Source organism: Rutilus rutilus (genome assembly GCF_951802725.1).
Source record: "Rutilus rutilus genome assembly, chromosome: 4".
NCBI lineage: Eukaryota > Metazoa > Chordata > Actinopteri > Cypriniformes > Leuciscidae > Rutilus > Rutilus rutilus.
The window spans coordinates 7893959-7909191 of NC_140212.1; the positions used below are offsets into that span (position 1 = coordinate 7893959).

The following is a 15233-nucleotide window of genomic DNA, read 5'->3' on the forward strand; positions in this document are numbered from 1 at the left end:
TAAATGCAAGTTTTACAGCCCGGCTGCACAGCGACTGCCATTATAATCAACGCGAAGCTGTCCGCGCACACGCACTACATTTATAGTCGTCGATGCATTAGCCAGACGTTTGAATTTATTATGGCACGAGCCTTGTGATCTGTCATTAGTTTTTGTGATTATTCCTACCGTAAATCATCATTTCATGTGCGTACGGAAAGCAGGAGTCACTTCTGAACATGCTATGATTGACATAGTGGTTTAAACCTTTTCATTAGCAACATCTGTCAGCATTTAGTAAACCAGATTCTTTTGTTCATGCCATTTAAAGTGGTTTTGTACGTACCTCGCACAATTATTTGGTCACCATCAAACTTCTAAATGACAGAACTCTGTGTACAAGAGGAGTCACCACTGTATTTAACTGCAGTGTGTACTTGGCCAATGCGACCAGTCAAGGAACAGATGCTGTGTTCTAGCCTGTTCTCCTTTGGGGGTGATCAGAATACAGACGTAGTGATATCACATCATGTCTCATTAGATGAGTGTCTACTCTTAATTTAGCTGTTCTTCTCCAGCCACAAGTAGTTCAGATATCCCACTGCCCCTCCGCGCATGGATAAACAGTACAAGCAGTCCACCCAAGAACAACAGTCTGTTTATCCAGTTAACTGGGAACTGAGAACGAGAATAGAAGAGGGGAAAATGAGACAGGAAGTCAAGTTTGTAACAATACCAACATTTCAGTAGTTGATATACCAATACCCTTATAATTTTACAATACTGTAACTCAAACAAAAATAAACTCTATTTTTAAGATGTTAATACTTTAATGAATAAAATATTTATAGATGTCCGATATTTTGACACAAATTGCAGGTTTTTGTTCTGGTAATCTATCTGGAGATATAAAGAAAAAAAGCCTGAAAAGACTAAAATTCAAAAAATAAGTAATTTGACTAATTTATTAATTATTCTCTATCTATCTATCTATCTATCTATCTATCTATCTATCTATCTATCTATCTATCTATCTATCTATCTATCTATCTATCTACAGTGCTATGCATAAGTTTAGACACCCATGCTAAAGTTGACTAAAAAGAGGAATAAAAAATCATCTTTTGGAAATTGAACTTAATGCCTTAATTAATTTTTTGGGAAAAATCCAACCTTTAAGGACACCAATTTTCTTTGTGAATGAATAATGTATCGTAAATAAATAAATGTTCTTCCTTAAAATACAGGGTGCATAAGTCTGGACACCCCTATGTTAAATTCCCATAGAGGCAGGCAGATTTTTATTTTTAAAGGCCAGTTAAGTCAAGTCAAGTCAAGTCAAGTATATTTGTATAGCGCTTTTCACAATACAGATTGTATCAAAGCAGCTTCACAGTATTAAATTAAAATGATACAACAAGGTTTGTTTCTAGTGGAATTTATTGATAAAATCAAATTAGATCAAATTAGATATCCAGAATATCCCCAACTGAGCAAGCCAAAGGCAACAGTGGCAAGGAACCGAAAAACTCCATCAAGTGACCTAATAGTGTCCTAAAACTCCATCAGGTGACCCAATGGAGAAAAAAAAACCTTGGGAGAACCCAGGCTCAGTCGGGGGCCAGTTCTCCTCTGGCGTTTATTAACTAGAGGCCGGATTGTAATTTGGACTGTAAGATTAAAAATATTATATGAATGCCTGGCTGAAGAGATGCGACTTTAATCTAGTTTTAAACTGGGAGAGCGAGTCTGAGCAACGAACAGTATCAGGAAGGCTATTCCAGAGTTTTGGAGCTAAATGTGAAAATGCTCTCCCTCCTTTGGTGGTTCTGGATATCCTAGGTATGACCAAAAGCCTTGAATTTAGTGATCTTAAAGAGCGCGATGGATTATAGGGCGATAGAAGATCCGTTAAATAGACTGGAGCTAAGCCGTTTAGGGCTTTATAAGTCAGTAGCAATACCTTGTAATTAATACGGAACTTTATAGGTAACCAATGCAGTGATGATAAAATCGGTGTTATATGATCATATTTTCTTGATCTAGTAAGAACTCTAGCGGCGGCATTTTGGACTAACTGTAGCTTGTTAATTGAGGATGCAGGACAACCGGCTAATAAAGCATTACAGTAATCTAGTCTCGAGGTCATGAATGCATGAACTAACTTTTCTGCATCAGAAACTGATAGCATATTACGTAGCTTAGCAATGTTTCTAAGGTGGAAAAAGGCGGTTTTTGTAACATATGAAATATGATTTTTGAAAGACAGGTTGCAATCGAGTATAACACCCAGGTCTTTTACTGTAGAGGATAAAGTAACAGGACATCCTACTATATTAAAGTTGTATTGCGAGAGGTTTTGTGGGCGGTTTTTTGAACCGATAAGTAGTACCTCTGTTTTGTCTGGATTTAATAAAAGAAAATTACGCGTCATCCAATCTTTTATATCTTTAACACACTCTGTCAATTTGGATAATTTATCGTTTTCATCTGGCCGTGATGAAATATATATTTGAGTGTCATCAGCATAACAATGGAAACTAATTCCATGTTTCCTTATAATATTTCCAAGTGGCATCATATATACTGAGAATAATAGAGGGCCTAACACAGATCCCTGCGGCACTCCATAGTTTACTGGAGTTATGATCGATTTTTCTCCATTTAAATAGACAAAATGGTAGCGGTCAGATAAGTATGATCTAAACCAGCTTAATGCTTGTCCTTGAACACCAGTATAATTTTGTAGTCGATCTAAGAGTATTGTGTGATCTATAGTATCGAACGCAGCACTAAGATCAAGTAAAACTAGTATTGAGATACAGCCTTGGTCAGAAGCTAAAAGTAAATCATTTGTGATTTTAACGAGCGCAGTTTCAGTGCTATGGTGCGGCCTGAAACCAGACTGAAACTTCTCATAGATATCATTTTCTTGCAAGAAAGAACACAATTGAGCGGACACCACTTTTTCTAATATTTTAGACATAAATGGAAGATTTGAAATGGGTCTATAATTTGCTAGGTTATTATGATCTAATTGTGGTTTCTTAATGAGAGGTTTTATAACTGCCAGTTTAAATGTTCTTGGAACATGACCTAAAGATAAAGACGAGTTAATAATATTAAGGAGAGGCTCTTCCACTACAGGTAACACTTCTTTCAGTAGTTTAGTTGGTATCGGATCTAATAAACATGTTGTTGTTTTAGAGGAAGTGATAAGTTTATTTAACTCTATTTGTTCTATAGTTGTAAAGCACTGTAATTGTTCTTGCGGGGTGATAATTAAGGCTGAATTATAAGGCGCAACTGAAGATTGAACGTTTACAATTGTGGTTCTGATGTTTTCTATTTTCTCAGTGAAGAACTTCATAAAATCATTACTACTAAACTGTAATGGGATATTTTGTTCGGGTGATGTCTGTTTATTTGTTAGTCTAGCCACGGTGTTAAATAAAAACCTTGGATTATTTTGGTTATTTTCTATTAGTTTGCGGAGGTGCTCAGCCCTGGCTGCTTTTAGGGCCTTTTTATAACGTGACATACTGTCTTTCCACGCGATTCTAAAGACCTCTAAATTAGTTTGTTTCCATTTACGCTCTAAAATACGGGTTTCTCTCTTTAGAACATGCGTGGTATTGTTGTACCACGGTGCTTTAATTTTCTCTCTGACCTTTTTTAATCTAATAGGTGCAACAACATCCAATGTTCTAGAGAGAATAGTGCTCATAGTGCTAGTTAGTTCTTCTAGTTCATCTGTTTGTTTGGGTTCAGGCAGCAGCTGAGACAGATCGGATAAGCAATTTGAGAAATTATCTATGGTGGATGGAAGGATTGTTCTGCCTGGTTGATAACGCGGCGCTGCATGACATATTACAGCAGTACGTAATATGCAAGTTACCATGTAATGGTCAGTGACTTCATCACTTTGCGGTATAATATCTATATCGGTTGGATCGGTTCCATGTGATATAATTAAATCGAGTGTATGATTAAGACGATGAGTTGGTCCGGTGACGTTTTGCTTGACCCCAAATGAATTTAATAAATCTGTAAACGCAGCCCCTAACGCATCATTTGGATTATCTACGTGTATGTTAAAATCTCCAACAATTAATGCTTTATCGACATTGACTAATAGGTCTGAGAGAAAATCTGCAAACTCTTTTAGGAAATCAGCGTAAGGCCCAGGCGGTCTATATACGGTAGCCAAGGCTAGAGATAATAGGGATGTTTTTCTAACATCTAAGAGCGTAACATTTAGTACAAGTACTTCAAACGAAATAAACTTATAACCCGCTTTCTGAGTAACATTGAGAATATCTCTATAAATTGTCGCAACACCACCGCCACGACCAATTAGACGGGGCTCATGCTTATAGGAGTATCCAGGAGGAGCAGACTCATTTAGACCGAAATAATCATTTGGTTTAAGCCAGGTTTCAGTTAGGCAAAGTACATCGAAGCTATTATCTGTGACTATTTCATTTACAATAACTGCCTTAGGTGTGAGTGATCTAATGTTTAGAAGACCTAGCTTTAGAAATTGTTTTTGTTTACTAATAGCAACATTTTCTGTTTTAATAACAATTAGATTTTTCCTAGATCCTGCAGTAGATATATTATTTGATCTCACTAAACGAGGAATAGACACGGTTTCTATGCAATATTCTACACTAGTATTTATATCAGTTAAATTGGTGCAGCAGAGACTATGATTTGGACTTTTGGTTACTAGTCAAAAGGTATTTAACATTTTGGAGATGTTATCCGACAGAAGATCTGCTCCGAATCTGCTTGGGTGTAAGCCATCGGCACGGAAAAGCCTAGGACGCTCCCAAAACAGATTCCAATTATTTACAAAGAGCAGTTTCTGCTCATTGCACCATGACATTAACCATTCATTTAGCGCAAATAATCTGCTAAACTTTTCATGTCCTAGTCGGTACGTGGGAAGCGGTCCTGACACTATGATCGTTGTTTCAGGCGATGTGCTGCGTACCGTATCGATCAGATTCCTGAAGTCTTTCTTCAGAATCTCTGTCTGGCGCATCCTGATGTCGTTCACTCCCGCGTGGAGGACAACAGTTCCGACGCGCTCGTCACCGTTCAGAATCTCGGGAACGTGAGTAGCGATTTCAGAAACACGAGCACCAGGAAAGCAGTGACTGTGCACCTTACTTTTACCTAACGTTGCGCGTACGTGCCGAATGATGGAATCGCCGATGATCACAGCATCGCGTTCTGTTTCGCGAAGAGGGGAGAAGCGGTTTTGTGTGGATAACTCGAAAACCGGGAGGGTCGGAGAGAGTCTTGGTCTAGACCTGACTCGCGTCTTCCGCTGCGGAACCACCCAGGCTTCGTGGTGGCGTGTTGGAGCCGGAGTGAACGAGACCATGGCTGATCGCGACCTCGGCGCTCGGGACCTATGTTGAGAAACGCACGGAGTAGACGAAGTCGGAGTCAGCGGGTTAGTAACGTTAATCTCTGATTTGTGTGCATCGGCGCGTGATGTTTCAAGAGCTAACCGCCGGTCTATCAGCTCGGCTTGTCTCAATAAAAGGTCGTGGATCTGTTTCTCAACAGCTTCCAGCTCAGACTGCAGTGCGTGCAGCTCAAATGTGTCCTCACCTGCACCAAAAGGTAGACTACTTTCATCTGATATATTCGCCATTTTAACAGATGGACAGTAAGTTAGCAACGAAGCTACCAGTGATGCTATCAATATTAATACTAATTTATGACTGAAGTTTTAGATATAATCCGTCTTTTTAGTGGTACGGGTGTAGAGTAGACGCACGATAGGCGAAAAATGTTTGTAAGTGAGTGTTGAGAAGACGCGTTCAGCCGTGATCCACGGGAGTAACCTATAGGAGTATCCAGCGTTGGATCACTAATAGGCTTGAGACGCGTCTGCTCAACAGTCCGCGTTGTAACTAGTTACTTCATGGATCCAGGATACTATGCATCCTGATAAAGTTCCCTTGGCCTTTGGAATTAAAATAGCCCCACATCATTACATAGCCTTCACCATACCTAGAGATTGGCATGGTTTTATTTCAGTTAGCCTAATAGCTACTTTGATTTGCATTGAGAGATGATCTTATGGAAAGTACCCCATGCCAATCTCTAGGTATGGTGAAGGCTATGTGATGATGTGGGGCTATTTTAATTCCAAAGGCCAAGGGAACTTTATCAGGATGCATAGTATCCTAAAAAAAAATTTTTTTTAAATACTTAAAAATAAAAATCTGCCTGCCTCTATGGGAATTTAACATAGGGGTGTCCAAACTTATGCACCCTGTATTTTAAGGAAGAACATTTATTTATTTACGATACATTATTCATTCACAAAGAAAATTGGTGTCCTTAAAGGTTGGATTTTTCCCAAAAAATTAATTAAGGCATTAAGTTCAATTTCCAAAAGATGATTTTTTATTCCTCTTTTTAGTCAACTTTAGCATGGGTGTCTAAACCAGAGGTGGAAGTAACGAATTACAACTACTCACGTTACTGTAATTAAGTCGTTTTTTTGGGTACTTGTACTTTTTTGAGTATATTTTTAAATCTGTAATTTTACTTGTACTCAAGTACATATTAAGATAAGTAATCTACTTCGCTACTTGTAAAATCACATTTCGTTACTGAGTACAATTTGAATTGATATTCAAATCTTTGAATGGCATTTCGGTAGCCAATAAAAATATTCGATCGTAAACGGACCAATAAAACCCCTGATATTTGGACTGAATGAAAGCCGCCGCAGTCGCAGCAGGTTTTGAAGAGCTGATCATGAAGGAGGCGAGGAGCTCCTATAGGAGTGATTAATGGCTGGACTGAAAGTTTGGAACAACAAACTACATAGTAGTACTGTCAAAATATCTATATTTTGATACATATCAATACTGAAATATCTGTCAATACTCATTTTGGCCTATACACCAATACGATACCAGCTGCGCGTTCTCATTCTCTCATCTCAACGACAGCGAGTTTGACACAGCCGCCTCCCCTCAGCGCGGGATTGCAGGTAGGCCTATTACGCATAATTTTATTAATACCTGCAAGTTTCTATGGCATATTTTAATGGCAAATGTCACGAACAATATTATAACGCGAGGGCACATTCATGTAATCGCAGAAAACTGGACGCGAGCTCTCAAATGTAGGCTACGAATGAACTGGACTCGGATATTGAGTGTGCGCTCTCGGACTGTGTGTCATATCATATGTAATCGCGAATCTCTCCAAGTGGTTCTCACTGCAGACTCAAATGACGTCCAGCTCCAATCTCTCCATGCTCTTGAATTAAACGCTGTCAAAAGTTATGAAAAATCTAGTCTTTTTGCAAATTAAATTCAGTTTGAATTGAAATCAAGCTTCCTTGTGCTGTGTGTGAGCTATTGCAACAGTTCACATTACCCTATTGTAAAGACAAATACACTGAGTGAGTAAATATTAGATTATTGTAATGGTTATTGATCAATGTTTAAATATGTAAACAAAAGCCTAAATTAAAATCTCACCTTATAAAGTGGACGTGTCTCTTCAGAAGACTTGAATTAAACTTTTCCATTCAAATAGATTACTGTTACAATGAGTGTTGTGCTTTTCGATGCTTGAAAATAATGATTGCCTTGACAAAATGGATGGACAAAAATGTAGATATTAAAATATTTAGTATGTAGTAGTTTTCCCGATGGTATTAAAAATTATAGGCTAGGCCTACTGAATATTGACATATTTCAAGGTGTCATATTGAAGTTAAAAAATTCCAGTATCCACTAATTAATGTCCTTCGACAATAAGGTAAAAATGTGTTAAAAGTAGCTATTTTCTACATAAATCTATGATTTGGTTGTATATTTTTATTGGTAATGCATTAACTATCGCCAGCTAAAAAGTAATTAGTAACTAGTACTCTGAGTAGTTTTTGAGAAGAGTAATTTGTACTTTTACTTAATTACTTTTTTGACACCAGTACTTTTACTTGTAATTGAGTATTATTTCAGCAATGTAACGGTACTTGTACTTGAGTACAAATTTTCAGTACTCTTTCCACCTCTGGTCTAAACTTATGCATAGCACTGTATCTATACACACACACACACTACTGTTGAAATGTTTGGGGACGGTAAGATTTTTTATGTTTTTGAAAGGTGTCTCTTATGCTCACCAAGGTTGAATTTATTTGATCAAAAGTACAGTATTAACAGTATTTCAGTTTAAAATAACTGTTTTCTATTGTAATATATTTTAAAAATGGAATGTATTCCTGTGTTGGCAAAGCAGAATTTTCAGCAGATGTTCTGCTGATTTTGTGCTCAAGAAACATTTCTTAATATTATTGACCAGTTAATACTTGATATTTCTGTGGATAATATTTTTGATGAATGAAAAGCTCAATATATTTATTTGAATTAGAAATCTTTTGGAACATTATAAATGTCTTTACTGTCACTTTTGATCAATTTAATGCATCCTTGCTGAATAAAAGTGTTCATTTCTTTAAAATGAATCTTACTGATGCCAAACGTTTAAAAATGTATATATAATTATTATTTTTATATGACTGTATTTTTATATATTTTTTATTGAATTTATTTTATATATGGTGTCAAAATATTCGCTCCTTGCAATGTACATCTAGCCACATTACAGAAAGACTGGTATTGTTACAATTTTTATTTTTATCAAAGTACTTTCAACGGAGAACATATGACACATTGCCATTCTTCATGTCAGACATGAGCATGCAAACCTCCAAGTCACATTCACAGCCACATTGATCATGAGAGGAGGACGTGTTAGGCTAAACGCACGTGTGTTTGTCCACCTGAACAGAAAACCAGGCTTGCTAGAATTCATGCAGCGAAGAGCGGTGGTGCTAACGCTTATTTGCAGTACAAACGCAATGGAATGCTGGTGGACGCAGAGGAGGAGGTAACGGTGGAAAGCAATTCGCCGGGGTCTCTCTTAATGGAACGTGACATGACGGGCTGGTGCTGGTGCATGTGGACCCCTCTTCCCCCCTGGCCGTTCACCTCTCCGCCAGGGGGCCGGGGTCCAGCAGGGCTGTCCCCATCAACGCTTCAGTGGTGTTCCTCTAACTTTCTAGCTTTCTCACTCTCTTTCGCTCTTTCTAACGCCTAGACCGGGTACGCCGGCACCTCTTACTGGTGGCTGGTCATGAGACCATCAATAATCGTGTGTCCTCTTTTCCAATGGCAGTGCGGTGCATGCGGCTCTGCCTTGCGGGGGCCACTCCCATCCGCTCCAGTTCCAACGGGGCCCCCTGTTTTGACTGCAACCCCTTTTCACCATCTACTTTATCTCTTTATTACTTTTTGTATCTTGTCTACTTGTTTTAACTGCTTTTTTCGACAACTACTACTCATGCATTTTGGAGTGAATTTCTCTCCGGACTGGTTTTTGCTCGCTCTCTCTCACTCTCTCTCTCTCTCTCTCTCTTCATGTCGTCATCAGAACTCATCACATGGAGGAATGAAACTGTCTGAGCTGCATGTCATTGATTGGCCAGCATCTAAACGGGAGGCGGGGTTTAATGTGAGGCAGAGACCATGAGGCGTGTTGATCGAGTGCCTGCTGATCATATGCAGGTTCTCGAAGAGCAGCGCCCTAGTCCGGGGGTGTCCAGTCCTGCTCCTGAAGGGCGACTATCCTGCACAATTTAGCTCTAATACTAATTAAACACACTTAAACTGGCTAATTTGTCTGCATCCTAAATTACATACGTCCCTACTATATAGTAGGTGAAAAACAGTATGTGAAATGTCCGAGTTCACGGTATTTCATAAAACGGTAGTCAAAAGTTCCCAGATGTCCTACTACTTCCGGCGAGATTCTGAAATGCGCATCTAAATGGACACTTTATCCCATAATGCCACAGGAGAGAATTTGTGAAGGGACACTGGTAGATTACATGACTATGACAACATTCCTGGATTAAATTCATACTATATAGAACATACATCGCAAAGTACGCAAAAGAAGTACCTACTCAGAGGGAATACGATTTCGGATGCGGCCTTGGGAATTGGATTGGTGTTGGAGCTACAGTCTGCAGGACATTGGCCCACCAGGAGCAGGATCGGCACACCCCTGCTAGTCACTGGTCACTGCGTCATGGTGATTCATTAAGGCTGTACTGAATTTGGGTGCGGTGGCCGTCATGGTTCAAATACAGCAGACACTCATTTAGACAAACTTTTCCAAATACTGCTTATTTTTTCAAATGATTAGTATCTATACACAAATTCAATAGACATTTACAGACACAGAATACTCTTGTACCTGTTGTCCACTGTTTTTGAACCTAGAGCTGTCCGTCAATGTGGTAATGTTGAGAGAACAGGACCGGGCAGTGACCTACCATTGTCACAATGAAGTGGTTAAACGTTCCTCAGCATTGTCTCAACGTTGCCGGATCATTGTGAGAATGCAGGTCTTGCTGTCATTGGTCTAATCTCTTCTCTTAGCTTCTTTCTGCTCTGATAGGTTGATAAGCAGTGTTTTCTGTTTCTCCAAAAGGCATCAAAACAGGCGGGCCAAGCTTTGGTATGTAAGACCAACCCCACTTTTGAGACCCAGCATCACCATCTCCTGCACTGCTTGGAGAAAACCACGGTAAGAAACCTATGGAGAAACCTTTACACATACAGTAACTGGAAGTTTTTCTCAGCAATTCAGCGTTGCCATTATTTGATCTTTTTGATGCACAGTTCTCCTAAAAGGCACACTAAGCACATCTGTAAGAATGTGAGAAAAGGTTCTTCTACAATTTTATATTCTTTCTCAGTTGTTTCTTTAATACCTTAAAGAAGGTTCAATAGCTACTGGACAGGTGTCTGTATTGACTGTATTTAAAGTGGAAATGAAAATTATGTTATCATTTATTCCACTTCACATTGTTTCAATCCTGTATGACTTTCTTTCCTCATAGGATCACAAAAGGAGAAGTTTGGCATATTATCCCAGGTGCAAGAACAGACACCGTAGAGTTACAAAAAAAAGAGAAAATGCTTAAAAGTATTGTGTAAAGTACATACAAATATTTAATACAACTTATTTCCCAAGTACAAGTGCTATTTTCCAGGTTTTTCTTAAAAAAGATACAAAAATAACTTTGTGTTAACAGACTGAAATTTGAGTTGATATTAGCTGACGTGATCGGTTATGACATGATAAGCAATGCTTTTTGGCATAATTGAAATTAAACGTGGCACGATTTCATTTTCATAACGTTTAACAACCAGTGCCTGACTTTGTCTGCACCCTTGTGGGTTTGCCCTCTCAAGCGAAATCATTAGTCAGGCACTGGCATGAAAATGACAGCCACTGTTGTCCCCTGCCAGCTAGACTCATGACAGTCTAGAGAACATACTGTGACCCATTCTTGCTTTCCTAGGGCACTAGACTTGAGACATTTGAAAGGAAAATTCCAGTGTCCTGCTGAGGATGCAGGACTGTTTGAGAAACAGCCAAAACAGTAAATCTGGATTCAAGGACAGCCTCTGATCTTTGTTTTGACTGGCTCACATTATTAAATGCTTGTGCAATATTTGTTTTAGAGACAAAGGGATTTGAGATTTACCATTATTCTTTAAGTTCTTGTCAGCAATTACTCAAACTAATGAGAACTCAATTTAGCACTAAAAACATAAAACAAATTGTGCACAAATGCGTGCAGAAAAACTTCTGTATTTAATTATTCCATTCATATATGTTTAATAATATATATTAATGAAATATTTCCAGAGGTGTAAAGAAAACCATACTTAAGTAGAAGTACTGCTACCTTACTGTGAAAATGGCTCCATTACAAGTTACAAGTCACCAATTACAATACCACTTGAGTAAAAGAGTATCTGATTTTAACAGCACTTAAGTATTTTGATCATACTGAATGTAGGCTCAAAGTTACACTAGTCCTCGTCACCTCAGAGATATGCCAGTGAAAAACAAGAAACAGTTGATTTGTGGGGAAAGCAATGACACATTTATTTTCTAAAATCAAAATCAAACTCAAGACCTCATAATTGCAATAAATCAAGGTCGACATAACAGCCTCTTAAACATCTACAAACACCCAAGTCTCAGTTAAGCTCAAGTGCTCGGAAAGGGCATAAGTAAACCAATAAGGTTCTTCAATATAACGGAAAAAATAAAAATAATGTTAAGTAAAATTAAAGAGTCAAAGCCTACTTTCACTGGACGTGCTGGTTTCGGCCTCATCACCGACTGCAGTCATGTCCTCATCTCATTTATGAAACTCCTGCGATTCACAACTACCCGCTAATGCACTTGCATTCGCATAAAGTAGCCTTGTTGACAAGTTTGGGTGAGTAAGGGCAAAACGCACAAGATATTGTACCTTCAATGCCCTGTAGATGGCGATATCCCTTCTTTTGTAGCAGAAATAAACTGCTGCAGAAAAAGTTAGCACTACTCATCACAAATGTATTGGAGTAAAGAGTACATATACTTATTCAAAAATGTAGTCAACTAGAGAATAAAAGTTGCTAATATCTTTGATACTTTAGTTAATAATCATTACCCACAATAATATAATAATCAAATACCAAAATAAATCCTTAAAGTGATAAATACTTCCTGTTTCGTTTTCTCTTTCAGAATCATGAGTTTGTGGATGAGCAAACCTATGAGACGAGCTGTATGGAGGTTTCTCTAGCGAAGGCGTCCATGTCGCGTTCTTCCTCGATGTCTTCATCTCCGCACGGTCTGTCTTCCTGCTGCACACGCAGAAACAAGCGCAAGAGCTTCAACGTCCCCAATTCCAACATGGTCGCCGGCCGCAGGGGCAGCATACAGGAGCTCAGCACCATCCAGATCAGAGAGAGACCGGTTAACAACAGGTGCTCTCACAGCACTCATGCACACTTACACACACATAAGAAGGAATATGATGATATATTGGCCGTGGTCTGAAAACAAAAAAAGCCATAATTCTGCAATCTGTTGTGCATTTTATTATGTGCACATTATACTGTATGCAGTGTTGATTGTGGAATGAAGTATGCATTAAATGTGAAGTGTACATTTGTAGAACAAAGTGTATAAATCATAGTATGCAATATGTAGGCTAGTACATAGGATGTAGAATGCATATTAGCGCATATACTTAGAATGTATAATATGTAGAATACAATGCGTAATGCATAATGTGCAATATAATAGTAATCCATAGTATTTAGTATGCAAATATTAAATTAAGTATACCGTGCATAATTTGCAGTGTGTAGAGCAGTATGTATGTATAGTGAATAGTACGCATAATATGCATACTATGCAGTATAGTATGCAATATGTAGTGCATAGGATGTAGAAATGTTATTAGTACATATGCAGTATGTAGTATACATAATATGTAGAATACAATGTGTAATGCATAATATGCAGTGTTTAGTATGGAAATATTTGGAATACAATGTTGCATGCATAGTATGAAGTCTATAATGGTTAGTATGCAGTTCAAAGTGTTTAGTTCAAAGAATGTAGAATGCTGTGTACATTACATATAATTTAGTATACATAATAAGTAAAATACAGTATGTACAGCATAGCATCTAGTGCATATAGAATGCAGTGTATAGTTTATTGGCTTAGCATGCATAATAAGTTAATGCATAGTATGTAATGTGTAGTTTATAATATGCAGATTCTGTTTGGATCTGGGTATGTGAAATTGTTCCCATAGTGATTCACGCTGCTGGAATCCTGTAAAGCTCCGGTTGTGACACTCCCCATATGCCAGGATACTCTGGGAACGCTATCATGATTCCCTTCAACAGCTGGGGGAATTTGCCCATCAGCTGGATTGTATTCTCACCCTCCCTCTCTTCCTCTCTCTTCCAATGCAGCCGCTCCAGTCTCAATGCCAAGTTCGAGGAAACGGTACCCCTGAACTCGGAAGAGCAGTCCTACATCACTGCCGCTGTCATCAGCATGCCTACCCCGCCCGTGACCACTCCCGAGAGTGGAGACCTGGGCAACTGTCCCGACTTCTTGCAAAGCAACATCGTCAGAGTGTCAGCGTTATAGACCATGACCACTATCCTTTCATTTTATTTTTTGGCGAGTGGACGCTGCAGCGTAAAGGATTGATGGAGCCCCCTAGTGTAGTGGAGGAGGCATTGCAGCAGGATGGGCCGTAGCTGGACCTTTTTTTAATCAGCTCCCGTCCACAGCTCTCAGTCTCTGCGAGCTCCATCAGCTCAACCTCTAGGCCCATACATCATGTGAGGAAAATTAGAGGAAAACAATGACCATTATGGTTGTTACCACTTCTATGATTTTTCAGTATTGTGTGTCTTTGAATTCGTTGTCTTCAATATGATGGAATTGCGAGATATTTGGGACGAATAAGGAGTGTACCAGCAGGGGCGGGATTTTACAAGCTTTTAGACAGCTCTACACACACTTTTGATACTAAAAAAAGTAAAGCTGGGCTCTACTAGGGTATGCGGTCGGATGCTTTTGTGCGCGTGTGATCGAGACCGATCTCTTGCATGATTTGCTTAAGTCTTTGTCTTTTTCCAATTCGGCATGAGCAATAAGGTTTGGCTCTCTCTGTCAGAATGTGCGTTTTACTTGTCAATAATTTGCCTCGTTATGTAGTATTGATCTTTCGAACCCAACGAGTGTGTGAAAACAGCTGTTTTGTTGCTCTCTGAGAGATTGGCCTGTTGATACAGGTGATAAACGGAGAAAATCCTCTCTCCCACTCTGTCTGTCCCACCCATGTTGTGTTCACTCCTTGCCTGGCCTGATGGGATGTTTGTTATACTTCTCTTTTTGAGGATGGGCACAAAGCAAAGCTAAATGGAAAGGGAAATGCCTTTTGTGTTTCCACACTGACAGTAGAGGCTTTTGGACTTGAGCTCAAATACTAGCCATTCCGTTTTATACTCCAAATTTTGCGAGTAAACTGTGAAAAAAAAAAAAGAAAGAACATGCTTATTTATTATCTTTGTTAAAATGATTGTGCATGTTGTCGTGGACATGTAAAACGGGCCAGCCCGGACCAGAGGTAGCCGCCCGTCCAGAGCTTCTTTTTTTTCAGGTATAACTTTTTTTCCCTTCTTTGCCTTCCCTTTAAAGTGATGTACTTTTATCATCAAACATCCTCACCAAGTCCTGCTATTATTTCTGGATAATGGCATCAAGCTGTGTGTGATGACACTTTGAGAATCGTCCAATCAGATTCTTAGCGCTGT

General features: G+C 38.8%; 1 protein-coding gene across 2 annotated transcripts in view; it reads left to right on the forward strand.

Annotated features, from left to right (window-relative positions):
- The window catches only part of kcnd2 (potassium voltage-gated channel, Shal-related subfamily, member 2), a 125674-nt gene extending 110725 nt beyond the window's left edge, over positions 1-14949 (forward strand). Inside the window, exons 4-7 of one of the 2 annotated variants that reach the window (XM_084406382.1) lie at positions 8821-8919; positions 10528-10623; positions 12631-12872; positions 13878-14949. In XM_084406382.1, the coding sequence (XP_084262508.1) occupies positions 8821-8919; positions 10528-10623; positions 12631-12872; positions 13878-14058 (618 nt within the window). In that variant the 3' untranslated portion in view covers positions 14059-14949. The remainder of the gene's footprint in view (positions 1-8820; positions 8920-10527; positions 10624-12630; positions 12873-13877) is intronic. The other variant, XM_084406383.1, reaches the window with a different exon arrangement.
- The last annotated feature ends 284 nt before the right edge of the window (positions 14950-15233 follow it).